Below are 24,440 nucleotides of genomic sequence, written 5' to 3'. Positions count from 1 at the left end.
ACATCGATCCAATATGTTTGCTGAACAACAAAATGTGGCATACAAGAACACAAGCACAAAGTTAGACCCCCCTGCTCCTTGGCAGAACCATGCAATTGGTCACCCTTCACTGCTCCCAGATAAGCTGATGTGATTTTTTTTTTTAAAAAAAATTTAATTTTTTATATTCTGCTTTTCGGCACATCAAAGCGGATTACATTCAGGTACTGCTGCTCTTCGGTGTGATTATACAAATCTTATCACCTCTAGCCCCCACAAACCCAGGTTGCTATCCATCTTCATCTTTTTTTTCTCCATGGCTAAAGGATCATCTCTACCTTTCCCATGACTTTTTGAATTTTGTTACTGTTTTTGCCTCTACCATCATCTGTGGAAGGCTGTTGCGTATATCTGCTATCCTTTCTTTGAAAAAACGTTTCCTAATATTACTCCTAAGTATACTCATAAGAATGTAAGACGTGCCGTGCTAGGTCAGAGTAAGGTCCATTGAGCCCAGCATCCCGTATCTGATAGAGGCTAGTTTGGGTCACAAGTACCCAGAAAATCCCCAAAAGTAGATGTTTCTTGTTGCTCACTGCAAGGGATAAGAGATGGCTTTCCCTATTCTACCTAGCTAATTATCGTTTATGGACTTTTCTTCCAGGAACTTAACCCCGCTATGCTAGTTGCCTTGACTACATCCTCTGGCAACAAATTCCCCAGCTTGATTGTCCTCTGAATGAAAAACATATATACTATGATTTGTTTTGAATTTGCTGGTTAATTTCCTGGAGTGTTTTTTTAGTAGAATTTGAAAGCATAAATAACGATCTTCTATATTCTATATCCAAGTTTCATTATTTTGCATTGTTAAAAATGGGTTTCTCTATAAGAAATAAGCACCCCCGCTTATTTCCTTTATGTTATCTGTAAACCGATGTGACATCTCCGATCTAATGTTGGTATATAATAATGTATAAATAAATAAATATTCCTGTTCCACTCCACTCGTGATTTTTATAAACTTTTATCATATCCCCTCATTCGTTTTTTTTTCCACTTGAAGAGTCCTAACCTGTTTAGCTGTTTTGATCACCCTTCTCTGAACTCTTTCTGTTTATAAACATTTTGATATTCTGCCTTTTCCTAAGATAGTATCAACGTGCATTACATTCAAAGTTATAATTAAAAAATACAGTTACAGTTGAGTCACAGTTTAGTCAGTACAGTTCCCCTATGTCTTTTTGAGATGGGGTAATGAAAACCGCACTCAGTACTCCGTGCACTGCACCATGGATTAATACAGAGGCACTGGACATTCTCTGTTTTATTCCCTGTTCCTTTCCAAATAATTCCTAACATTCTGTTTGTATGGCGGTGATCAGAAAAACACTGAGCTGAGGATTTCAGTATATTGTCCACAAGGACTCCAAGGTCCTTTTGCTGGTTATTGATTCCAACAACCAAGCACTGAAGAAGGTGTTTATCAGAGGTGGTTTTATTGTTATATTTGTATAAGTTTTATGTATAGTTACATTAGGTATGCTTCCTAGGGCTTTGGTTAAGGTGGCATATAAATTGAATGAATGAATAAGGAGCCCAGCATTGTGTACCTTTTTAGTTGTGTTTCACTTTACACTTTTCCACATTAAATTTCAGGTGCCCATCAGATGCCCAGTCTCCTGGTCTCACAAGGATCTTTTGCAATTCCTCACAATCCATGCTGGTTTAACAGCTTTGAATAATTTTGTGTCCTCTGCAAATTGGATCACCTCACTCATTCCCTTTTCCAGATCATTTATGAATGTTAAACAGCACAGGTCCCAACACAGATATCTGGGACCCTCCACTATACCTGTCTCCATTTGCAAAACTGACCATTTAGTCTGTCTTTGTTCTGATCTTTTAACCAGTTACCAGTCAACTATAGGACACTGCATCCCACCTCATGACTTTTTAAAATTTCCTGAATCTCTCATGTGGAACTTTATTTGGATTTTCAGGAGGCATTTGACACACTATTTGAACTGGCTCACCTTTATCCATATGTTTTATACTTTCAACAAAATCTAACAGATTGGTAAAGCAAAACTTCCTTTACTAAAATCCTGTTGAGACTTCCTCATTATGCCATGTCTGTCTATATGATCAGTAATTTTGTTTATAAGAATATCTTTTCCCATTTTGCCCAGCACCGACATCAGGATCACAGGTCTATATGTCACCAGATTGCTTCTAGAGCCCTTTTTAACAATTGGGGTTATATTTGCCACCACTCAATCTTCAGGTGCTATGGCTGTTTTAAATGATAAATTACAGATTATTAGCAACAGGTTTGCAGTTTCATGTTTGAGGACTCTGGGGTGAATACTGTCCGGCACTGGCAATTTGTTACATCTTCCAGTTTAGTTCCTCAGAATCATCACTTTCAAAGAACATTTCTTGTGTGGGTATACCCCTAACATCATCCTCGGCAAAGACTGAAGGAAATAATTAATTTAGCTTTTCTGCTGTTTCCCAGTCTTCCCTGAGCACCCCCTTTATGGTCCTCTAGTGGTCCAGCTGACTCCCTCACATGTGTTTTATATCAAAAGTATTTGAAAAAAAGTTTTATTTTTCATTTTTACCTCTGTAGCAAGCATTGTTTTAAATGTTCTTGGCCTTCCTTATTACTACTTTACATCTAACTTGCCAAGGCTTATGCTCTTCCCTGTCTTCCTCATTTGGGTCTACTTTCCTTTTTTTTTTTTAAATATGCCCTTTTGGCTTTGTTTGCATCTTTCATTTTACCATTAAACCATTCTGGCAATCATTTGGTCCTCCTTCGAATTTCTTTTTTTAATGCATGCATACATTTTATCTGGGCTTCTAAGATCTTTTTAAACAATGAGAAAAAAACTCCTATCACTTAAAGTCCACAAAATAGACAATATTCATACAACCCCATCCTTCCCTGTACTACTCTTTTTATTCTCAAGATATTATTTTTTACACAAAATTTCACTGCAAAAAACAGATTCCTAGTATTTTTTTTTGTAATGCATTTTTAAGGATCATTATATATGCAGACTGTGTTTTCATTGCAGTGTTCTGCATTACATATTATCGCAATCTTCTGCCATACTTAAAAAAATATTTTTATATTATGAATTGCAAATAAAACTTGGACTTTCTCAACTTTTAAGAACAGGAAATCCCAAAACCCTGAAACAAACTTTTCCCACAGCATATTTAAGCTGACCTATCTCCACCAGAAGACTTCTTGTACTTGAGATTCCTGGAAAATTAGATAAGACCATCTAAGTCAACAACCAGAGGGACAAGGATCCCCACATGAATGTTGAACACTTGGTAGTTTCCTTGTTGTCACTGTCCAAGAAATTTGAGGACATTGTGATCCTGCCAGGTACTTGTGCATTAAATTGGCCACTATTAGAAACAGGATACTGGGCTTGATGGACCGTTGGTCTGACCCAGTATGGCAAGTCTTATGTTCTTATGATTTTGGCTAGGAAGCCTTCCACAGGAAAAACCTACAGCTTCAAATGGAAACATTTCTCATCTTGGTGTCAGATGGGCTCCTGTGATCCATTTGCCTGTAGTCCCAAGGATATGCTTCTTTACTTGTTCTCATCAGATCTCAGTACATCAGTGAAGGTCTATATTAGTGCCATCACTGCTTATCACCCTCAAGGTGATAGAACATTGATCTCCCTTCATTCTTTTTTATATCAAAATATACAAAGGGCTTTTGGCATACAAAGCCTTCAGTTGCGAAACCACCTATGCCATGGAATCTTAATGATGTCTTAGCCAACTGATGAAGTCACTGGAGTCTGCGTCTTTGACGTTTCTTACATGGGAGGTAGTGTTCTTAGTTGCTTTCACTTTGACTAGAAGAGTCAGTGAACTAAAATTTTCACCTTTTTCACAATAGGGTGGTGCTTCGCAGTCAGCCGACATTTTTACCCAAAGTGATTTCTGCGTCTCATTTGAATCGAGCAATTGTTTTCCCACATTCTTTCCAAGACCATATTTATTTTATTTATTTAGCTTTTTTATATACCGGCATTCATGAACAAGTCACATCATGCCGGTTCACATAGAACAAGGGGTGCAATGAACAGTATAACTAAACTTGTGCAAGGGGGGAAGCAGTTACAAAAAACAGGGGTAAATAACATGGAATGAGCAGAAAGGGGGAGAGTGGGGTGTAACAGGAACTGTAAGGGGAATATAAATAAATTTAATAATTATTTACAGTACTATCTAGAGACATTGTTATATGAACTGGAGGGGGTTATGAGCTGTCCGGGAAGGCTTGTTTAAAAAGCCAAGTCTTTAGTCTCTTGCGAAAGGTTGGAAGGCAAGGTTCTAGGCGGAGATTAGTAGGAATTGAGTTCCAAAGTGCGGGTCCAGCTGTCGAGAGTGCCCGGTCTCTTGCCGTTGTGTGACGGGTTGATTTTGTGTTCGGAACCTGGAGGGATCCTCGGTGTGCTTCTCTGATTGGTCTTTGAGAGGTATGAAGGCTGAGTGGGTATTGAAGGTCCAGGGATGAAAGGTGGTGGATTGACTTGTATATGATTGTAATAGATTTGTAGAGGATTCTGGCCTGGATGGGGAGCCAATGAAGATTTTTTAAGATGGGTGAGATATGGTCTCTTCTTTGGAGTTTGTGAGGATTCTAGCCGCTGTGTTCTGAACCATCTGTAGCGGTTTGGTGTATGAAGATGGAAGGCCCAGAAGTATGGCGTTGCAATAGTCTAATTTAGCAAAGATTATTGCTTGAAGTATGGTTCTGAAATCTTGGAAGTGGAAGAGATGTTTAATTCTTTTTAATACTTGTAGTTTATAGAAGCAGTCCTTGGTGGTCCGGTTTATATAAGCTTTTAGGTTCAAATTGTTGTCAATAATGGCTCCTAGGTCCCTGACTTGAGAAGATAGGGGGATGTTTGGTGTGAAGGTATGTTGATTGTTGTTTTCAGGAGTAATGAGAATAAGTTCTGTTTTGGAGGTGTTTAGTATGAGGTTCAGGCTGGAGAGAAGATCATTGATTTTTGATTGGCACGTATTCCAGTATTCCAGTGTTTTGACTAGTGATTCTTTAATGGGAATTACTATCTGCACATCGTCTGCATAGATAAGGTGTTTGAGATTTAGATCCGTTAGAAGTAGGCACAGTGGGCGTAAGTAAATATTGAATAAGGTAGGTGATAAAGAGGATCCCTGTGGTACTCCTATGGGGGCATGAAATCGGGTGGATTCCTTATTGTGTATTTTCACTTTGTAACCTCTGTTGTTAAGGAAACTTTTGAACCAGGCTAGGGCGGACCCTGAGATTCCAATGGCTGATAGTTGTTTTATGAGGCTGGTGTGGTTGACCGTGTCGAATGCAGCTGAAAGGTCCAACAGGATCAGAAGGAATGAATGACCTTTGTCAAGACCCAGAATCAGGTGGTCCGTTAGAGATACCAAGAGGGATTCTGTGCTGGCAGCTTTGCGAAATCCGTATTGTGAGGGGAAGAGGAGTTTGTTGTCTTCGAGGTAGTCTGAAATTTGCGAGTTCACTAGTTTTTCCATTATTTTGGCTATAAATGGTAGATTGGCGATTGGTCTGAAGCTGTTCAGGTCTTTGGGATCTGCGCTTGGCTTCTTTAGGAGCGGTTTAATTGCTGCCATCTTGAGGTCATCTGGGAAGAGGCCTTGTGATAAGGAGCAATTGATGATGTCTGCTAGTTTTTGTGATATGATTTCTGGGATGGACAGGAGGGATTTGGAGGGAATGTGGTCAGCAGGGTGAGAGGACGGTCTCATTTTGTTCAGGATAGATTGGACCTCTTTGGCTGATGTGGGTTCGAATTGGTCCATCTGCGAGGCTGCATTGGTATTGCTTGGTGCGGGGGTCGAATAAGGCGAGGTAGTGATGGGTAGCTGCGATACGAGCTTGCTGATTTTGTCCTGGAAGTACTGGGCCAGTTCCTCGGCTTTTGATTGTGCTTGAGTGAGAGGAATGGTTGGAGTGGTGGGTTTTGTGAGGTTTGAGACAAAGGAGAAAAGTGCTTTGGCGTCAAAGACTAGATCATGGATCTTGTTTGCGTAGTAGTCCTTTTTGGACTTAGAAGTGGCGGATTTGTACTGGTGGAGGGCCTGTTTATAGGCGCCATGGGTGCTCGTGGAGGGGGTTTTACGCCAATCACTTTCTTTCTTTCTTAGGGTAAGTTTCAGTTTTCTTAGCTCTTCCGTGAACCAAGGTTGGGTTTTTTGCGGGTTTGAGTTAGATTTTTTTGTTGTGGTGGGGCAGAGCTTGTTAGCTATGTTTTCCGTAATTTTGTTCCATGATCGAATAGCAGTATTAGGATTGGTGAGATCTATGTTGGTCAGTTGAGGGATTAGTTGCGTGCTGAGGTCTTCAGTGGTGCATGTTTTCCTATATTGGAAGGAAGGTTGAGGTTCGTGCTCCCTAATGATTTGATTTAAGGTGAATTTGGTAGTGATAAGAGAATGATCCGACCAGGGTATCTTCTTGCATTTGGGGGGAGAAGGATGTTTTATGCCTGAATTAACAAAAATTAGATCAAGCGTATGGCCTGCTTTGTGAGTGGGTTTTTTGACTATCTGGTTAAATCCTAGGGCGGATAGGGCCGTGAGTAAGGATTCACAGCTGTGTGAGGGAATCGGCTCGTCAACGTGTAAGTTGAAATCTCCCAGGATGATTGCTGGGGTGTCCAAGTTGATGGTGGTAGTAATTAGTTCGATGATCGGGGAGGTGTCAGTTTCCAGGAGCCCTGGGGGGGCATAAACTAATAGGATTTGGAGTTGATCTGAGGAGAAGAATCCGATTTCTAACTTGGGTTCTGATGTAGCTGAATGTTGTTGTTTGAAGCCAAGGCCTTTTTTTGTAGCTAGTAAGATGCCCCCTCCTCTTTTTTTTAGTCTAGGGAGGGAGAAGATGTTGTAGTCCTGCGTAGGCAGTTGATTTATTATTGCAGTGTCCGTGGGTTTGAGCCATGTCTCAGTTATGGCGCATATGTCAGGTTTGGCCTCTAGGAGGTAGTCATTAAGTAGTAGGGATTTTTTTGTTAGAGATTGTGCATTGAAAAGACTGAGGGAGAATAAGGTAAGACCTAGGAGTTGGGTGATCGGAGCAGTTAGGATTGGCATCAGGTTTATAAGTGAGCGTTGTCTAGGGTGCCTTAACGGTATCCTTGTAATAAGAGAGGGGTGTTGAAGGATGGGAATACAGGCGATTGGGTGCATTTTCGTGTGCTGTGAGTATGGAGCGTGTGTTGGATGCGTAGTTTGATTGTATGTAGAGGGGGAGATCTTGCGGGGCAGAGATGTGGACAGGAGCGTGGAGGGTGGCACTGAGGTGCTGCACTAAGGGGCGCACAAAGGGGCAAGCCCCTTTGTCGTGCTCCTTAGGCGCGCGACGCACGGCGCGCGGCGCCTGGACGTGTGGTGAATTTAAAGGTCTCCTTGCTCCCTCTCTATTGGCTGCCCCTCGGAGGTCTGCGATTGGCTGCTAGCCCGGAAGGGCTGAAGAATGGCGTCGGGTCTGAGGCGGGCGGAGTCTCGCTGTCGGCGTGGTGAGCGGCCGAGGTAGGTGTGCGAACAAGGCCTTACCTCGGCTGGTCTCGGCGCCGGCTGCGCAGGCCTCGCACGATCTCGTCTCGGGCCGGGCGGGTGAGAGAAGGGAAGGAATCGCGCCGCTTCGCTGATTTAAAGGGCTCCTTGCTCCCTCTCTATTGGCTGCCCCTCGGAGGTCTGCGATTGGCTGCTAGCCCGGAAGGGCTGAAGAATGGCGTCGGGTCTGAGGCGGGCGGAGTCTCGCTGTCGGCGTGGTGAGCGGCCGAGGTAGGTGTGCGAACAAGGCCTTACCTCGGCTGGTCTCGGCGCCGGCTGCGCAGGCCTCGCACGATCTCGTCTCGGGCCGGGCGGGTGAGAGAAGGGAAGGAATCGCGCCGCTTCGCTGATTTAAAGGGCTCCTTGCTCCCTCTCTATTGGCTGCCCCTCGGAGGTCTGCGATTGGCTGCTAGCCCGGAAGGGCTGAAGAATGGCGTCGGGTCTGAGGCGGGCGGAGTCTCGCTGTCGGCGTGGTGAGCGGCCGAGGTAGGTGTGCGAACAAGGCCTTACCTCGGCTGGTCTCGGCGCCGGCTGCGCAGGCCTCGCACGATCTCGTCTCGGGCCGGGCGGGTGAGAGAAGGGAAGGAATCGCGCCGCTTCGCTGATTTAAAGGGCTCCTTGCTCCCTCTCTATTGGCTGCCCCTCGGAGGTCTGCGATTGGCTGCTAGCCCGGAAGGGCTGAAGAATGGCGTCGGGTCTGAGGCGGGCGGAGTCTCGCTGTCGGCGTGGTGAGCGGCCGAGGTAGGTGTGCGAACAAGGCCTTACCTCGGCTGGTCTCGGCGCCGGCTGCGCAGGCCTCGCACGATCTCGTCTCGGGCCGGGCGGGTGAGAGAAGGGAAGGAATCGCGCCGCTTCGCTGATTTAAAGGGCTCCTTGCTCCCTCTCTATTGGCTGCCCCTCGGAGGTCTGCGATTGGCTGCTAGCCCGGAAGGGCTGAAGAATGGCGTCGGGTCTGAGGCGGGCGGAGTCTCGCTGTCGGCGTGGTGAGCGGCCGAGGTAGGTGTGCGAACAAGGCCTTACCTCGGCTGGTCTCGGCGCCGGCTGCGCAGGCCTCGCACGATCTCGTCTCGGGCCGGGCGGGTGAGAGAAGGGCGTGCACAAAGGAGAGAAGGTCTGCATTCACTGTACTATAAGCAGGCCTTAGCCTATTACTTGAGGAGAAAGCGACTTTATTGTCTGGTTTCTCAACTGTTGGCATCCCCTGAATTTAACAGATTGGACATAGCTATTGCCAAATGTACTTTGTCCAACTGACTAGCAGACTGTATCACACATTGTTATATATTGTCCAACCTTCAGATTAGACAGCCATTGCTCACCAAGTAAGATCTATGACTGCTTCAATTGTTCACCTAAGAGCTATCTTCATTTAGGACATCTGCAAAGCAGAATCTTGGTTGTCAGTTCAAAACTGCACATCCTACTGCTGTCTAGACAATCTGTCAAGACATGACAATAGGTTTGAGCAAACAGTAGAACACTTTCCATGGAAAGCCAGGTTGCTTATTCAGTAAGTGCTCCTCCTCGCAATATTCCGCTTAGATTCCCCACATGTCATGGCTATTTCAGCTCTGCTTGGTGACAGAAAAAGCAAGTATGTTTACCGTAAATGGGTTCTCCGTAGTTAGCGGGATGAATTAGCTGCACTTGATTCTTCAGAAAGGCAGATAGGCATTAACTACCTAGCTAAATCTAAGCTTTACAATGGACTGAGGGAACTCTTGTGCACATTCAGTGATTAAGACTTTACTAAACTAGAAAGATGGGTCCATTTTGGCACTATGGAATGATGTTGCCCTATATGTCATTGCTAATTCATCCTGCTATCTATGGAGAACCCTGTTTATTGCTGTATCCGCCCTACAGTGACTGTCATTTTAATTGCATTATGTTTACTATTTCCAAGTGGTCCACCACCCTTACTCCTTGCACCATATGCTGTGTTCCACCGAGAACTAAAAATAGTGCTCCTGCTTGTCTGTTCCATGAGCAGCAGCTGCTGCATGAAGCAATCATTTATGGGATCTAGGAACTTTACCACAGTAGCATGTCCTGAAGTGACATTTACCCAATCCAGATCCACCCATTATTATTATATTGCCAATTTTATTAGCCTGTTTAATCTCTGTTAACATTTTAGAGTCTCTTTCCTTGTCCTTAACAGGCAAGCAGTACTGTACCCTCACTACTGTACTCTTCCCCATCAAATTTGGAATTTGTCAATAAGGATTCCAGAATTCTTGCAGAACTTTTATTCTGCTTGAATTTATGCCATCCTTAACTATAGTGCCACCCCTCCACCAATTTGATCTGCCCTGTCATGTTGATATAATTTGTACCCTGGTATAAGTGTCACATTGGTTATCCCTCCCTAAGATGCCTATTAGATCTATATCTTCATTAAGTGCCATGCATTCTAATTCTCCAGTCTTATTTATCAGACTTCTGGCATTTGCATACAGATATTTTAAAGTGTGGGTTGTTTTTTTTTTTATTTGTATTCATAACTTGATATAGGCAGTTTGGAGCCATTATATTTGTGTGCTCTTAAATCTATCTGGGCTACTTCTATCGTTACCACATCCTCTCTATCAGGATATTCTAACTTCCCTGACTTGCCAGTATATTTTGAAGATATCTCTTTCCAAACCATGTGCTTTTTAGTGACGCTCTGATTTCTCATGATTAGTTTAAAAGCTGTTCTACCTCCTTTTTAAATATTAGCTGGGTTCCACTCTGTGTAAGATGGAGCACATCCCATCAGAACAGGTTCTCCCTTCCCCATAATTCTTCCCCAGTTCCTAACAAATCTGAAGTCCTCTTCCCTGCACCATCGTCTTATCCACCCAAGATTCTGGAGATAGCTCTGCCTGCCTCTGTGGCACCTGCGTGTGAAACTGGGAGTGTTTCTGAGAAAGCAGCCTTGGAAACTCTAGAATTCAGCTCTTTACTGAAAAGCCTAAATTTAACTGCTAGAACCTGCCTCCTGCACCTTCCTATGTCATTGGTACCCACATGTAACATGAAAGCCGGCTCCTCCCCAACACTTTCTAAAATCCTATCTAGGTGACAAGTGAGGTCCGCTACCTTCGCACCAGGCAGGCAAATTACCAAGTGATCCTCACGTCCACCAGCCACCCAGCTATCTAATGATTCCTAATGATCGACCCACCAACCTCAAAGGCAGTCCTAAGCATTCTGTCCTGGGCACTGGACCCTTCGGTGTGAGAAGATAAGGCGTCACCTGATCACTTTCTGCCACATATAGGTGATTGTCTCCTTCCAGGTGACTTTGCTCTTCCAAAGCAGTATAGGGACTGCCAGAATGATTATTATACTATATCCCTGAAGGTCTCATCTATATATCTCCAGGTTTTCCACTCTCTTCCAGAGATTGGACTTGTTCTCTGAGAGCCAGGAACTCTTTGCATTGGTTACACATAATTACATCCTCTTGCCAACAGGTTGCATCCAGTGAAAAAACTGGCTAGCTCCCATCTTGCTACTAGACCTCTGTTTGCATCTTAATGTTGTTGATTTGTTAGTTATTTAAAGTTGCTTATGCAGTGAGTATGTTTCATCAAATTTAGTTGTGTTTTATGTTAGCTTATCAATGACCTGCAATAGGAATAAAATCAGTCATTTACTAAAATCAGGGTTAATTACACAATGATGTAAATACCTAAATGAGGAAAAAAAATTCTATTTATTGGATAATAAGTCTGTATATTACAAAATGTGACTGGGGTGGATGGGAATCGGTGATTATTTTCCCAGTTACATGCAAGATGCACTCAGAATTAATCCAGTCGCAAACTCATTTTCAGCACCCAGTATTCATACACAGTAATAGTTCACCCTTCAAACAATTTGTATTGGAAGTTTAAAAGGCAAACTTTCTCTTGCAAACCCAGTACTCTCAAGTCCTGTTTTAGCCAGCAGCAGAAATTGGCTTCTAAAAGCACTCCCTCAGGACTCTTACCTCCAGACTGGCCTTTCCACTGAAAAGTGCTTTCCTCTTGAACATTTATACCTCCTGAAATATTTTAGTGTCTCGATTCTCTCCCCGCCCCCTCTTCTAAGCTGGGCATGGACTTAAGTCTCACCCCACAGGTTTTTTTAGTGCAGATTCTGCACCATTATGATGATCCTCCTCTGCCTGTCTTTTAAAAGAGGCAGCTTCCAGACTTAGACACAATACTAGTGATTTGTACATACGCACCATCATCACCTTTTTTTTTTTTTTTTCTGCTGGTAATACTTTGTGTACCTCAGCAATCCCTCTGGATCTCACGGCTGCCTTGCGACTTATTTTTAAAATCATATGTTTTGCATCTTCCTAGCGATTGCGTTTGGTGCGGATTACAATTTTTGAATACAAATAACAAAAATGCAATGTTAAACACAAAAAACAACAACATAAAACCAGAATCGCAAACTTAGTACAGTGAGATGTCGTCATTTATCTAAGCACCTCCGTAAGCAGCGTTGCCTTAACCTGTCTTTTAAACACCTTCATGTCCGTCTCTCTTTTTTGAAGGCAAGCTGGCACCGCATTCCACATTACTGGTGAGATGTAGGAAAAAGCCCTGGCTTTTGATTGCTGAAGCTTGCCTCTCGATTAGTGAGCACTTGGAACAATTTTTGGCCTGAGGATAGTAATAATCGAGCCGGAGAATACCAAGAAATGTTTTTTGGGTTGTTTTTTTTTTTGTTTTTACTACACAGCAATTATCCCCATGCATATTAACTTATGAGAAGTTAGTAATATTTTAAAGTGTTATGTGTGTTTAACCAGCAGCCAAAGCAATTCACTTAGCACAGGCCATATATGATCACATTTTCCTATTATCTATCAGAAGCACACAGACAGCAGACGCCTTTGCAACCTTGACACCTTTAGATGTGATCATCCCAAGTTCCATATCTGTTCCTCATCCCCAGCATGCACTGGTCTCTTGGGTTTCTGTCCCTCAGATTCATGAATTTCACTCTGTTCTTTCTATGATTTAGTAGTTTCCATCACTTGATCCTTCCTCAGACTTTCTTGGATCATTCCTGGTTTTTCCACTCCATCTGGCATGTCCGCCCTATGGCAGAGCTTAGTATCATGAGTAGAAAGACAAATCTTTCCTTCTGTATAATGCAAGAATTAAATAGTTCTGTGTGGAAAAGTATTTTTTAATAATATTTAGACAATGTCAACCCAGTATGCCTCATTGTGGTTTTATTGCTAAATTAGGCAACGGGTCATAGACAGCCATGAAGCAATATTTGACTCATGTTCTCTTTTGCCTGTGAAAACCTGATGATACCCCAGCACAGTGCCCAGTGCACTTCCAAAATGTACAAAAAAAAAAAAAGATCATTAAAGGAATGTAAGACCCCTTTCCCTCGCAGTGCCTACCTGCAGCCGTCCTGAAACGGGAGTAACTGTGTGGCCTTGTAACTCTTTTCAGTAATGATGTTGCAGTTTGAGAGGGATTCTAGGTTCTCGGGCACATACAGGATATAATCTGCCCCTGGCCTTTAGCGAGAGAAGGTTATTCAGATGCTGGGTCTCCAGGAGGAGAGGGCAATAGCTTGCAGACAACCTTGGAGTGACCCCACCACCCCCTTTACCTGCAATACAATTATTAATCAGCAGAGTATAATGCTAAAAGCTGTACTTACTGGACGTAGCCGAAGGATGGTTTCAGAAGGGTGCTCTTGAATTGGGTGATGGCAGATAACTGCGGCAAGGCTCATCTAGTCTGCCGGATTTGCCTGCCTGCTGCAGGCTTTATTTGATTTGTGGCTCTTCCCTCCAGCTTAAGATCATTTTGTGCTGCTTCCATCCTTTTATTTATTTATTTTTTCTCTTTACCTGGTGGTTTCTTCCTGCTCCTTTGGGCTTCCAGGATAGTCAGAACCAGGGCCGAGATCTGGTCCCATTGGCTACTTCCTGGGGATCTTTCCCCTCCCGACTGTAGTTGAGTCATTGCGGTGATGGTCCTTCAGGAAACTAAATCCAGCCACTGAGCGTTGCCCACTCCCAGAAGACATGAATGTTGTATCCCCTGCCCCAGAGGAATGGGGACTGTAAAGGCCCCCAAGGCATCTTCTGACAGTGGGAATGGAATCGATTCCAGGCCCCTCTGCTTGGCAGTGCACCACACCTGCTACTAGGCTGGCTCCACACCCCCCATCCTTTCTTGAACTGTGATGCCATCTTTCTTCCCAGCATTTCCACCAAGAGGCTGTACCCAGGGCTACCATACACTTTTTTTTTTTTTTTTTTTGTCCAGGACTGTCTAAAGTTGCCAACTCAGACATCCCCCCCCCCCCCCCCCAAAAAAAAGCCACCTCCATCCTACTCTTCTCCACTGGTTCATTTCCCTCCTAAGGCAGTGGGGGAGGCCCGGCCCCACTCCATTAGCAGCAGCTGCAGCCGGTGACCGAGCACAGAGCTCTCTGCAGGGCCACAGCCCCCCTCCTGTGCAAAGTTTCTGCCCAGTCAGAAAGCCCACGGGAGGGGAGGGGGTCCAGTAAGGTTTGTGGTCCCGCACTTGCTAGCTGATTGCTACAGCTATCGGTGGTGGAAACAGAGCTGCGCCAGGAGGGAGAGAGAGACATGAGCCTGTACGGAAGAGAGGAGAGGAGAGACGTTGAGCAAGGTGGCCGATAGAGAGCAGGAAATGGGGAGGAGGGTGCTGGAGTCTACAGTTGCCCACTTCATGAAATTACAAAGACGATCAGTTGTTTGTGTCTGTCAGCAGGCCGGCTATATCTTGTATTCATTGTCTGTTCTGTGAAGAAGTAATTTTCTTACGTCACTCCTGAGTCTCCTGTCACCATGCCTTTATTCTATAGCAGAGGTTTCCACACCTTTCCTGGGGAACCCCCAGTCAGTCGGGTTTTCAGGAGATCCACAGTGAATATGCATGAGAGAAAATGTGCATGGTATGGAGGCAGTGCATGCAAATTTAGCTCATGCATATTCATTGTGGATATCCTGAAAACCCGACTGACTTGGGGGTCCTCCAGAACAGATTTGGGAACCACTGCTCTATAATTTTCTATTTGAAAATTGTGTTTTGTGTATTGTTTATAACAGAGTTTTTGAATGTCTTTATCTTATCCTTTCCCACATTTCGGCTAGACCTAATTATACCCAAATGTTTCACCTCCTGGGGTAAGGGGGTTGTGCCTGACAAGCCTTAAACTATTGAAAAGTGCAAGTATCATCTGGAATCCTTATTGTTAGTCACGTTTGTCACAATTGAAAGAGGAGGATGGACTTGGGCTGCTTCATAGCGATTTGGGGTTTCAGTGTCGGCTGGCTGGACGGCTCAGGCCATAGCACCACAGTGTCCAGGGCCACTTAGGCTTGGATGGAAGGAAAGGTGGCTGCCACCTCCATAGTGGCTTCTGCCAGCAAAAGAGCAGTGGTGATGGTGCATCTCGGAGAAGGCAGCGCTCTGGCCAGCAAAGGTTCCCCATCGCTGTCCAGGCATGGCCTCCTCTCATGGGGGGGAGGGAGAAGCAGCGTTGTTGTCACACTGGGGCCTCGTGATAAGTTGTATTGAGGTCAGTATTCAAAACGCATTCAGCACTATTTAGCTGCATAAGTAGTGGGCAGAGCGAGTTAGCCGTATGTTATGTGGCTAAATGCAGATATTCGGTCTAAGTTATGCAGCTAAGTTAGACGTGCCATAGAGCAGGTCTAAACTTAGCCTGTTATAACTTATAAGGCTAAGCATGGATATATATGCGTATATTCGGTGGCTTAGCCATGCCGCTGAATGTACCTTGTAACGTAGCTGGATAACTTATATCCAGCTGTTACTTAAGCAACCACCTCCACATATTTCCATAACTAGCTGTAGCATTTGTATAGGTCCTGGAGGAAGCTTTTTTTATATTTTTATTTTTAGCATGTTGTGATTCCTTTTATTGGAGCAACATAACAATTATCCAATGACAGTGACCTAAATGAACTTTTGAAACGTAGGTAGTGCCCCTGCTGTAAAAGCCTGCGTTACAAAATCTTTGGATTCTTCTTTTATTGATTTCAGTATGAAGTATCATAACCTGAAGCTAGATTAAATGGCATTTCAGGAATAGGTGACCTCTTGCCTTGGCAAAGTGTTTTGTCATCCTCGTCCCTACTTCCCTGTGACAACATAGCTGACGAAGGCAACAACAGACCATCCAGTCTGCTCATTTATCCTGTCCTCGCTGCTAAGGACCCTTCCCCCGCTATCAGCCGCAGAATATGACCACTTGCTCTCCTGCATATGGTAGGAAATGCATCGTAGCTGAGCCCAGCCTAAGAGGAAGTCTGGGCAGCAAAGCTTTGTTTAGAGACCAGCTCAGATGCCTAAAATCACAAGATGTCTTTTTGAGAAAAATAGCTCTGGGCAGTGCAGCTTATTGCTGTGACACAGTTTTCGCAGACTACTTAACCCCTTGACAGCTTTTCTGAAGGTACACACAGGCCCCAGCAAGTGAGTGCACAGGGGTGGAGGGTGCTGTTCATTCAAGAGGTAACCCCACCAGAAATGTTGTTTTCAAAAATCACCTTGAAAATAAGGACTGTTGAATACGAACTGAGTCAGCAAAGAAGTCTGGCTGCAGAGTTCCTAAAATATGGAAATTGACCACAAATTAGAACAATTGTATGCACCTAAATCTCATGAATTGGGATGCCCTGCATGGTCTTCCAGCCGTTCCCCACTGTGCACTGTTGTGTAATCTGGAAAGGCCTCTTTAATGTGTCTGTTTCCAAAAGTAAAAACGTTTTCCAGACTTTCTTGTGTTTCTGGTTGTGATTCTCTTGTCTTGCTTCTTTTTTTTTCCTCTTCTCCATTTCAGGTCCATCTGTTTTTCCTTCTTTGTCTTGTTCTCCTAGAATATTGCACTGTCTTCTCCATCCTTTTGCTCCCGTTTCCGCTTTGTCTCTTTCGCTCGTGTTTTTTCAAGTCTTCATTTTGCTGGAGTCTCCAGTAGTTTTAGTCCCTGTGCAGTTTGTGTTTTACTGTAATCTCCAGCACGTTCAGCCCTTATATTCATTTTTATGGACTTATGTGGTAATGCACAGCTGCTGAGCCTTCCAAATCAGGAGATCTCCAGCAAAATTCCTGAAAACCTCCCGCAGTGCTCTGGGACAGTGTTCCCTACCTCTCTCTCTCTCTCTCTCTCTCTCTCTCTCTGGTTTCTCTTCTCCCCATGACTTCTGACTCCCTACTCCTTCTGTATCCCTTTACATACTCTGTCCTCCTCTTCTTTCACCACACACGGCCCTTTCCTCCTGTCTCTCTCCCTCCTTTCTCCTCCTGTTTCTCCCTTTCCATTCTCTCCCTTTCCTTCCGCCTTCTCCTCTCATCCCCTTCTCTCCTCCCTCGCTCCTGAGTCTCCCCCCTCTTCATCCTCATTCCCTTCCTCCTTTCTCCTCTCCTTAGGATAGGCCAGGGATCTTCCTGCTGGGTAATGGGGGAAGAAAGGGGACTTAACCTGCTCTGGCGACAGCAACAAAACAGGTAAACAGATCCATGCTTCCTGGGGATAGGGAGGGGGGAGGGGAGGAGTTGTCCACCCTCATTAGCACCAGGTCCTATTGACTAGGGCACAGGGGGGGGGGGGGGGGAGAGGAGGTTTCAGTTGCCTTTCAGTAGCACACACAGGCCTTGATCTAAAGATTTTGTTTTGAAGGATAAGAATTGTTCCTCGTACCTATGATAAAAGCATACGCATGTATTAAACCGCCAGCTCTTCTTGCAGAGGGGTGAAGAGGGAATTTTGTCTGTAGATGTGCAAGTGAGGAGCACAATGTCAGGATCATTTTCAAAGGAAAATGTAAATGCAGCATACTATCATAGCAGTTTTCAAAAGCTCATTCACACATGTTAAGTGCACTTAATGCAGGTAAAACTTATTGCCAATTCAGTAACATATATTGTAACAAATTTCACAAGCCTTAGAAAATTGCTACCCTGTCACTGAATTGTCAGTAGGATTTACCCATGTTGAGTGCATTTAATGCAGGTAAATGGGCTTTTGGAAATTGCCTTGATAATGTTACATTCACATTTACCTCCCCTGTATCTTGAGTGAGTTAATGGGTGACTTGCTTTGGATGTTGCTGCACCATGCCCAGGGCGTTGTGAGATATATGTACAGTTGATGAAATAGGTTTAGCTCAAGGTTGCTTAATCCTTTAGCCCTCTGTGACCCACTGCATGCTTTGCATGTAAAAGCAGCAGCTGAGCATGAAATTGTCTTGTTGGAGGTGAATGTTTTCAGGAATGGTTAACACAGTTTTCTCGCTAACTTTTTTTGTTGCTCGTAGCCCTTTTTAAATTTAAAATTTGTATTTAATACGTGCTATAATAATACTCCAATCCCTGGGATGGGCTTATTGGTAAGAGTTGTGTATGGGGAAAGTGGACTGCTTTCATCTACTTTGCATTGGTTTAGGTTGGCTTAGATACTGTGCCACCTTGTATTCCCAGTGTTTAAAAATGCGAAAGGCCAGGGAGGGACAAAATATAACCTACAAAAGAGAGCAGGGACTGTGAGGAGCATCAGATCATGGGAGGAATGCTCTGCAGTGGATTAATCTATGCACTACCACGCTAGCCAGCAATATCCATATCTGATGGGTATGCGTTGGGGATGGGCACAAGCATTGGCTAACGAAACAGGTTTTTGTTTTGGATTCAAATCCCTTTATTCTGTGAACACGAATATATCTCAGCTGAACATGAATAATCTGAAACAGCTGTCTGATATGAAGAGCCCCTAGAATATTTATTTATTTATTTGTTTGTTTGTTTGTTTTTATATACCGACATTCGATCGAGATATCACATCGGTTTACATGAAACTGAAAGGACAAATAAGGCATGGGTGGCTTATTTTTACAGGATAACTTAGAACTTTACATGTAACTATTAGGTTAAGTAAGGTAGGGCTAACGGAATACAGTAGCAACTTGGTGTCTTGACTACTTAAACATGATAACTTTAACTTGAACTTAAATAGGAAAGCTTAGATTAACTAGAACTTAATAACTTAAATAATTTAACAGATACGAGCAAAAATATGTTAACAGAGAGACTGAAGAAATTACGGAGACAATTGGATATTTCATTGAGAGTGAGAAACCATGTTGTTATAGTGGGTGTGGGGGGCCTTTAATGGACAAGCTTCGAACTTAGTGGTTTGTTCACTAATATCCATATTAGTGGAGGATTTCCTGGGGGTTCAGGAGGCGGGTTGATGGAGTTCTGGTAGTTGGAGGTATGGAAAAGGTTAGGTTTCTGGAGGAAAGGCTTTTTGGAAGAGCCATGTTTTCAGATGTTTTTTGAAGATTTGAGTTGAGGGTTCGGTTCTAAGTTGTGGTGGTAGATTGTTCCATAGTGAGGGTCCTGTGACTGATAGGGCGCGTTTCCTGATTGTGGAGAAGTACACTGCTTTCGGCGGGGGGATTGTGAGGAGCCTGGATTCGATGGAATAAAGACTCCTTTGTGAGGCGTAGAGGTGGAGGGATGTGTTAAGCCAGTCCATCTTGTCATTGTTCAGTTTTTTGTGGATAAGTGTTAGGGTTTTGTATTGAATTCTGAAATTGATAGGTAGCCAGTGAAGGTCCTTGAGGATGGGTGTGATGTGGTCAGATCTTTTGCTGTTTGTGAGGGATCTTGCAGCCGCATTTTGGAGTAGCTGCATAGGTCTGAGGGTGGAGGCTGGGAGGCTGAGGAGGAGGGTGTTGCAGTAGTCAAGCTGAGAGAATAGTAGAGATTGGAGGACGGTTCGATAGTCTTGGCAGTGGAGAAGCAGTTTGAGTCGTTTTAGGATCTGTAGTTTGAAGAATCTGTCTTTTATCACTGTGTTGATATGTTGTTTGAGGTTCGTTGTCAAGTATGACGCCAAGGTCTTTTACTGAGGGGGTTAGCTGCTTCTCCATGTGGGTTGGTGCGGAGTCGAGAGGTGTGGTGGGGTTGTTTGTTATGTAGAGGATTTCGGTCTTGTTTTGGTTGAGAGAGGGACAGTTGTGATATTTTTGCTAGAAGTTTGTCCCAGATCTTTAGTGTGTTTTCAAGGGTTTTGTTTAGGGGGAGTAGCAATCTCTCCTGATGCTTTACTGGCAGGTAGCATCAGTCACAGTTTCCTGATGGGTATGAATGTTGTAAGTCCACAACCAGTTGTGCTTTCGCACGTAATCATCATTTACATCCTTATCCTCCGGGTACTCATCTTCTCTTGTAAAATGCGACTCCAAATACTTAATTTGCCTCACCAGAGTTGTTGTCTTGTCTCAGGTCCTACCCTACATCCTGATTTTGTTTTTCTTATTACCTTAATTTGCAAATGCAGTGTTGACATCTGTCTAGTTTTTAGTGCCTTTAAATACATTCTGAGTTTGCTGCCCTGGAAAGTGAGTTTGAGCTTTGTTCCGTTTGAGCTTCAAAAACAGTTGAGTAGGTTTTGGAGCTCCTGTGGAACACAATTCAGCTTCACTTGTGCATGAACATAATATATTGTTGGAATAATAGTTTGTAATGCAGCGTGCTGGGTGGAGCAAGCTTCTACTTTTAACAACTGTCTTTTAGATACTTTTTTTATACTTTTATATACTTTTTTAGTTGCAGATTATGATTACATCTCATTGCATGAAGAACAAGAAGAAACCGACCAGCTGGACTTTGACAAATCTTCCACCATCCCCAGGAACAGCGATATTAGTCAGAATTACAGAAGACTGTTCAAGAGACCTGCCTCTACAGTCAGTCTTCTTACTGACCCTGATCCAATCATCAGGTCACCCTATGTGGCAACCATTAAGAGAAAGCCATCGGGTAAACCTCCCATCCGGCGTGGCACGATAAGCAGCATTCCTGTTCCCATAAAGACACCGGTGGTACCAAACTACTTCAGCCATTCCTCAGGGATCTTCGGTGGGCGAACTAACAGCGAGGAATTTGTAAATATCCAGGATGCTAGGTCTGACCTTTCTCAGATGAAACCATGCCTCTATTCCTCATCCCAGAGCCTCAGTGCCATTCACACGCCATACTGCGCAGTTATGCCCAATCAGCCCTACTCGTATTATAGGAATATGTATCAATCAAACCCCAGTCCACAGACAGTAATAACCAGCAACAATCTAAATATTTCAACCGCCAGTAGTGTAGTGGATCATAGGTCAGAACACCAAACTACGAATCCTTATGATCTCCAGAGAGTGGATGGCATAGAGTCCTGTTTGGGACCCTATGGCCTTCAGACATCTACCCTGACTCCAACTGAAGACAATATGCTCAAAATGATCAGACGCGGGGTGTCACTAAGAAAGACAATAAGTAATGATAGGTCTGCCCCTAAGATTTAGGTGGAGGGGTCTTGGCAGACAGACACGTTTTAAGTTGCAATATTTTGCCTGCTGTTTAGAAAGCTTGATCAATTTTTTTTTTGTCTTGTGTATTTAAAAACACAAAAGGCTGTCTATTCTGTTATAATATTCATAATGGCTTCTTGGTAAATGTAGCTTGTATCAAAACTAGTACAATTTCTATGATTTTTTTTTTATTAAGTAAAAACAGAGCTTTTAATTTAATGGTATATGGTAGTCATATGTGATCATACATTGGGTTTGTGATGGCTGTACATTTTAAGACGTTCAATTGGAAGTTTATTTAAATCTAGTGGAGTCTCTTTTTAAAGATATGCTTTAAAATATTCAGATATTATTTGTATATATTAGGATGAGTTTCACTGTCTTTACTTTTTTTGTGACTATTTTCATTCTTGTAATAACCAGCACTAAACTATCGGGTTTTAGGTGGTATGAGGATACTTTTTTAATGGTGTACTTTGTTGAAAAGAAAAAATCTTAAATATAAATATCCCTTAAGTTCATGAATAATTGCACTAGTAAATTATATAGCACAGTGGAAAACAGAATTAATGTCATTTATATTGGTAAAATTGATATTATTGTATAATCAAAAAAACTCATCAAATTTGGAAAATGGAGGGATAGAGTCAAATTTCCCCACTAGCGATGAGAGTTGTTGTTATGGATTTAGAGTTGCTTCCTACCAATGTTAATATAACTCTTGCTTAAAAAATGAAGATATTCATCCTCTACTCTTCAAGCTGCACTGGCTGAAGTGGGGGTGTGGTATGGGCCAACCTAACTCTTCTCTCGCTTTATGCTATTCTCTGTTCATGTACATGAATTTGAATTAAATAGGAGATGCACACATCTTGATTCAGTTTACTGAAGTTAACCAAGATTAGTGCCAGAATAGGGTACGGGTCTGTACTCCTTGTCTCTAAATCAGGTAGGTCTATTGATGGGATCCAAAGCCCAGACAACTGTCCCAGTTTTGTGAATTTTGTATGACATCATTAACTATTTTGATCGCAGCCTTTCTAAAATGTACGTATTTCATGTTTCCCCTCTTCAGTCCCTAAGCTACATAGCAGTATGTGTGAACCCAATAAGCAGCTGGGCATCCTTCCCAGTGATGTTTGCTTAGATATATCTGAAAGGGTATTATTACAGGGGCAAGTGAGGTATAGACTACACTTGTACGAAGGCTTGAAGGCCTTGAAAAGTATTCCACCCAAGAGAAGGTGGCCGGGTCCATGCCTAGCCCAGGAGGTACTGGGGTGGGTGCTGCTAAATTTCCCTCTCCCATGTTTGACCCAGTCCCGGGGTTACTCAGATCCAGGGCACTTCCAGGTAAAGCTGTGATTGACCCATCCTCTGAATGGGGAGGAGTCTGGCTTAGCTCCTGTTAAGATGGAGGGTAATACATAAAACCTGATGATAAGAATTGTGATTTATATTTCCTGAAATTATCTTGAAAAAGTGTTCTAAGCCACATGTCCCTGACATTCCAATAGTGTCAGTCCTATTGTCCCGTAAATTCTATTGACCATTGTACTGCACCAATCACACATGTATATGCATTTGTGTGTATCTATACCTTTTCATACACATGTATGTATATTTTCTCTGTGTGTATATATGTAGAGGTATAGATACACACACATCCCTTAAGAAATAAGTATTTACCAAGAGCAAAATGTATCTGGTTATACTTACTGCCTACAGCTTCATTATTGTTATGACTATGGATGCCATATTTATAGTAGTAGTGCAAAGGTCAAATTGATATGTCAGCTCTCGGAAGCGCATCAGAATTTGTCAACAGTAAGAACAATTTTGCAGCTTTTTCAACTGCCATTGGTGCTATAGGACAAACATTAACTAATCCTGGATGCCTGCCCTGGGATAGGACCGAGCGTCTTCTTGAAGTTGGAAATCATGGATTACTACTGAGCAGCATGAAGAGCGCAGGGGATTTGTTGGGACTTGCCTAATAAGCCATTAGTCTACACACTTCTTCCAGTTACACAAGCAGTGCCCCTTCCACTTTTCGGCTCATCAGGGCCGTCTGTGTCTGTCAGCTCCCTGGGGCTGAGGGACCATTGCAACTTTAGTATCACTTCACATTAGTTCACAAAATGATTGACAAGAAAGAACAGAGCCCTTCTCTCTATAAAAGCATTAATATGTGCCACTGTAGATATCTGGAAAGTGTGAACTAAGTATTATCTTTGACAGCTCAGAAAAGTCTTATCATACCAGCCTGTAAATTTTTTGTGGTTCAAACCGTTTATTAATTAAACAAGGAACAGTGCAAAGAAAAATATATGTGCAACTAGCAGCCTATACATTTTTAGCAAGCATTCACAGTATCAAACTAGGAAAGGTTAAAATTGAAATATTTGACTTCAAGACTATTTAAAGAATTTTAAATCTATATATTAGAAGATTTTTTTAAACTGTTTATTAATGATGCCACAGGAATAACTATGTAATGGTCAAAAGTCATAAAGCACAAATAAAATGTAGATATTTGTATGAAATGCTGACTTTAGTTACCTCGGAAATAAAAAAGCAATCAGAGATGTTGACAAACGGTGGTGTGTTTTGTTTCAGACTGATGTCAGGTAATCATCTGTATATGACCAATGTGGATCCCATATTAAACTATGCCTGGCCAATTTTCCTTTGGGGGAGGAAGCAAGTATTTCCTGGGCTGTAGTTTCAGTGATTTGGTGCTTTAAGGATTCAAGGTGTAATAAAGATTTCAAGAAACAACCTACAGCAAATTGAGCAGCAGGAATTAGCTTAGTAAAAGAGGGAGGGGGATAGAATTGAGAATGCAGGCTCTGCCCAGTGACCTAGAAGTCTGATGGAAAAATTAACATAGAAATATATTAAGAGGGAGGAAGTGACATCACGACTGGAGATGGCCACCTAGAATACAAGCTCCCTCTTCCCCCCAGCACGAATCTGCCGCAAATCGAAGCGATCTGACTGCCATACGACCCCACACAGCTTACGATAAGCAAAGAAAAATGATGTCGGCAAGAAAGAAAATCCCAGATTTAAAGCAATTCTCATTCGAAAATACAGGGCTGAAGATGGCAGAGGGCCCCGTCACAGAGGAGGCTGTCCAAGATGGTGATAGGAGGCCTGCGTCACCGAAACTTAGTGATCCACCGAACAAGCACACACGGACCGACGACCTGCCCCTATGTCGGGAGGACTTTCAAAATTGGTTTGGTGAGCTAAAGTCCGACATGAGCACTATGAAACAAGAGCTGAAAGACATTATAGGGGAGCTCTGGAGAGACCATGAGGAGCTTGGGGGCAGGGTTGAGGCCGAAGAACAGAGGATGGAGGAACAGGATAGTGCGGCGGAAACATTGAAACATGAACTGAAGCAGCCTCAGGATCATATCGCTCAATTAAAGGAGTGGATAGACTATTTAGA

General features: G+C 43.2%; 1 protein-coding gene across 1 annotated transcript in view; it reads left to right on the top strand.

The window, feature by feature from the left end:
- Positions 1-23,592, top strand: part of LOC115096946 (protein MTSS 2-like) — a 180,911-nt gene extending 157,319 nt beyond the window's left edge. Inside the window, exon 13 of the mRNA XM_029612279.1 lies at positions 20,229-23,592. Within this exon, the coding sequence (XP_029468139.1) occupies positions 20,229-20,974 (746 nt within the window). The 3' untranslated portion in view covers positions 20,975-23,592. The remainder of the gene's footprint in view (positions 1-20,228) is intronic.
- Positions 23,593-24,440: the final 848 nt, after the last annotated feature.

The sequence above is a fragment of the Rhinatrema bivittatum genome, chromosome 8 (assembly GCF_901001135.1).
Source record: "Rhinatrema bivittatum chromosome 8, aRhiBiv1.1, whole genome shotgun sequence".
In the NCBI taxonomy this organism is placed as follows: Eukaryota; Metazoa; Chordata; class Amphibia; order Gymnophiona; family Rhinatrematidae; genus Rhinatrema; species Rhinatrema bivittatum.
Note: the sequence above shows the minus strand (reverse complement) of the source record. Positions and strands in the feature narration are given on the sequence as shown.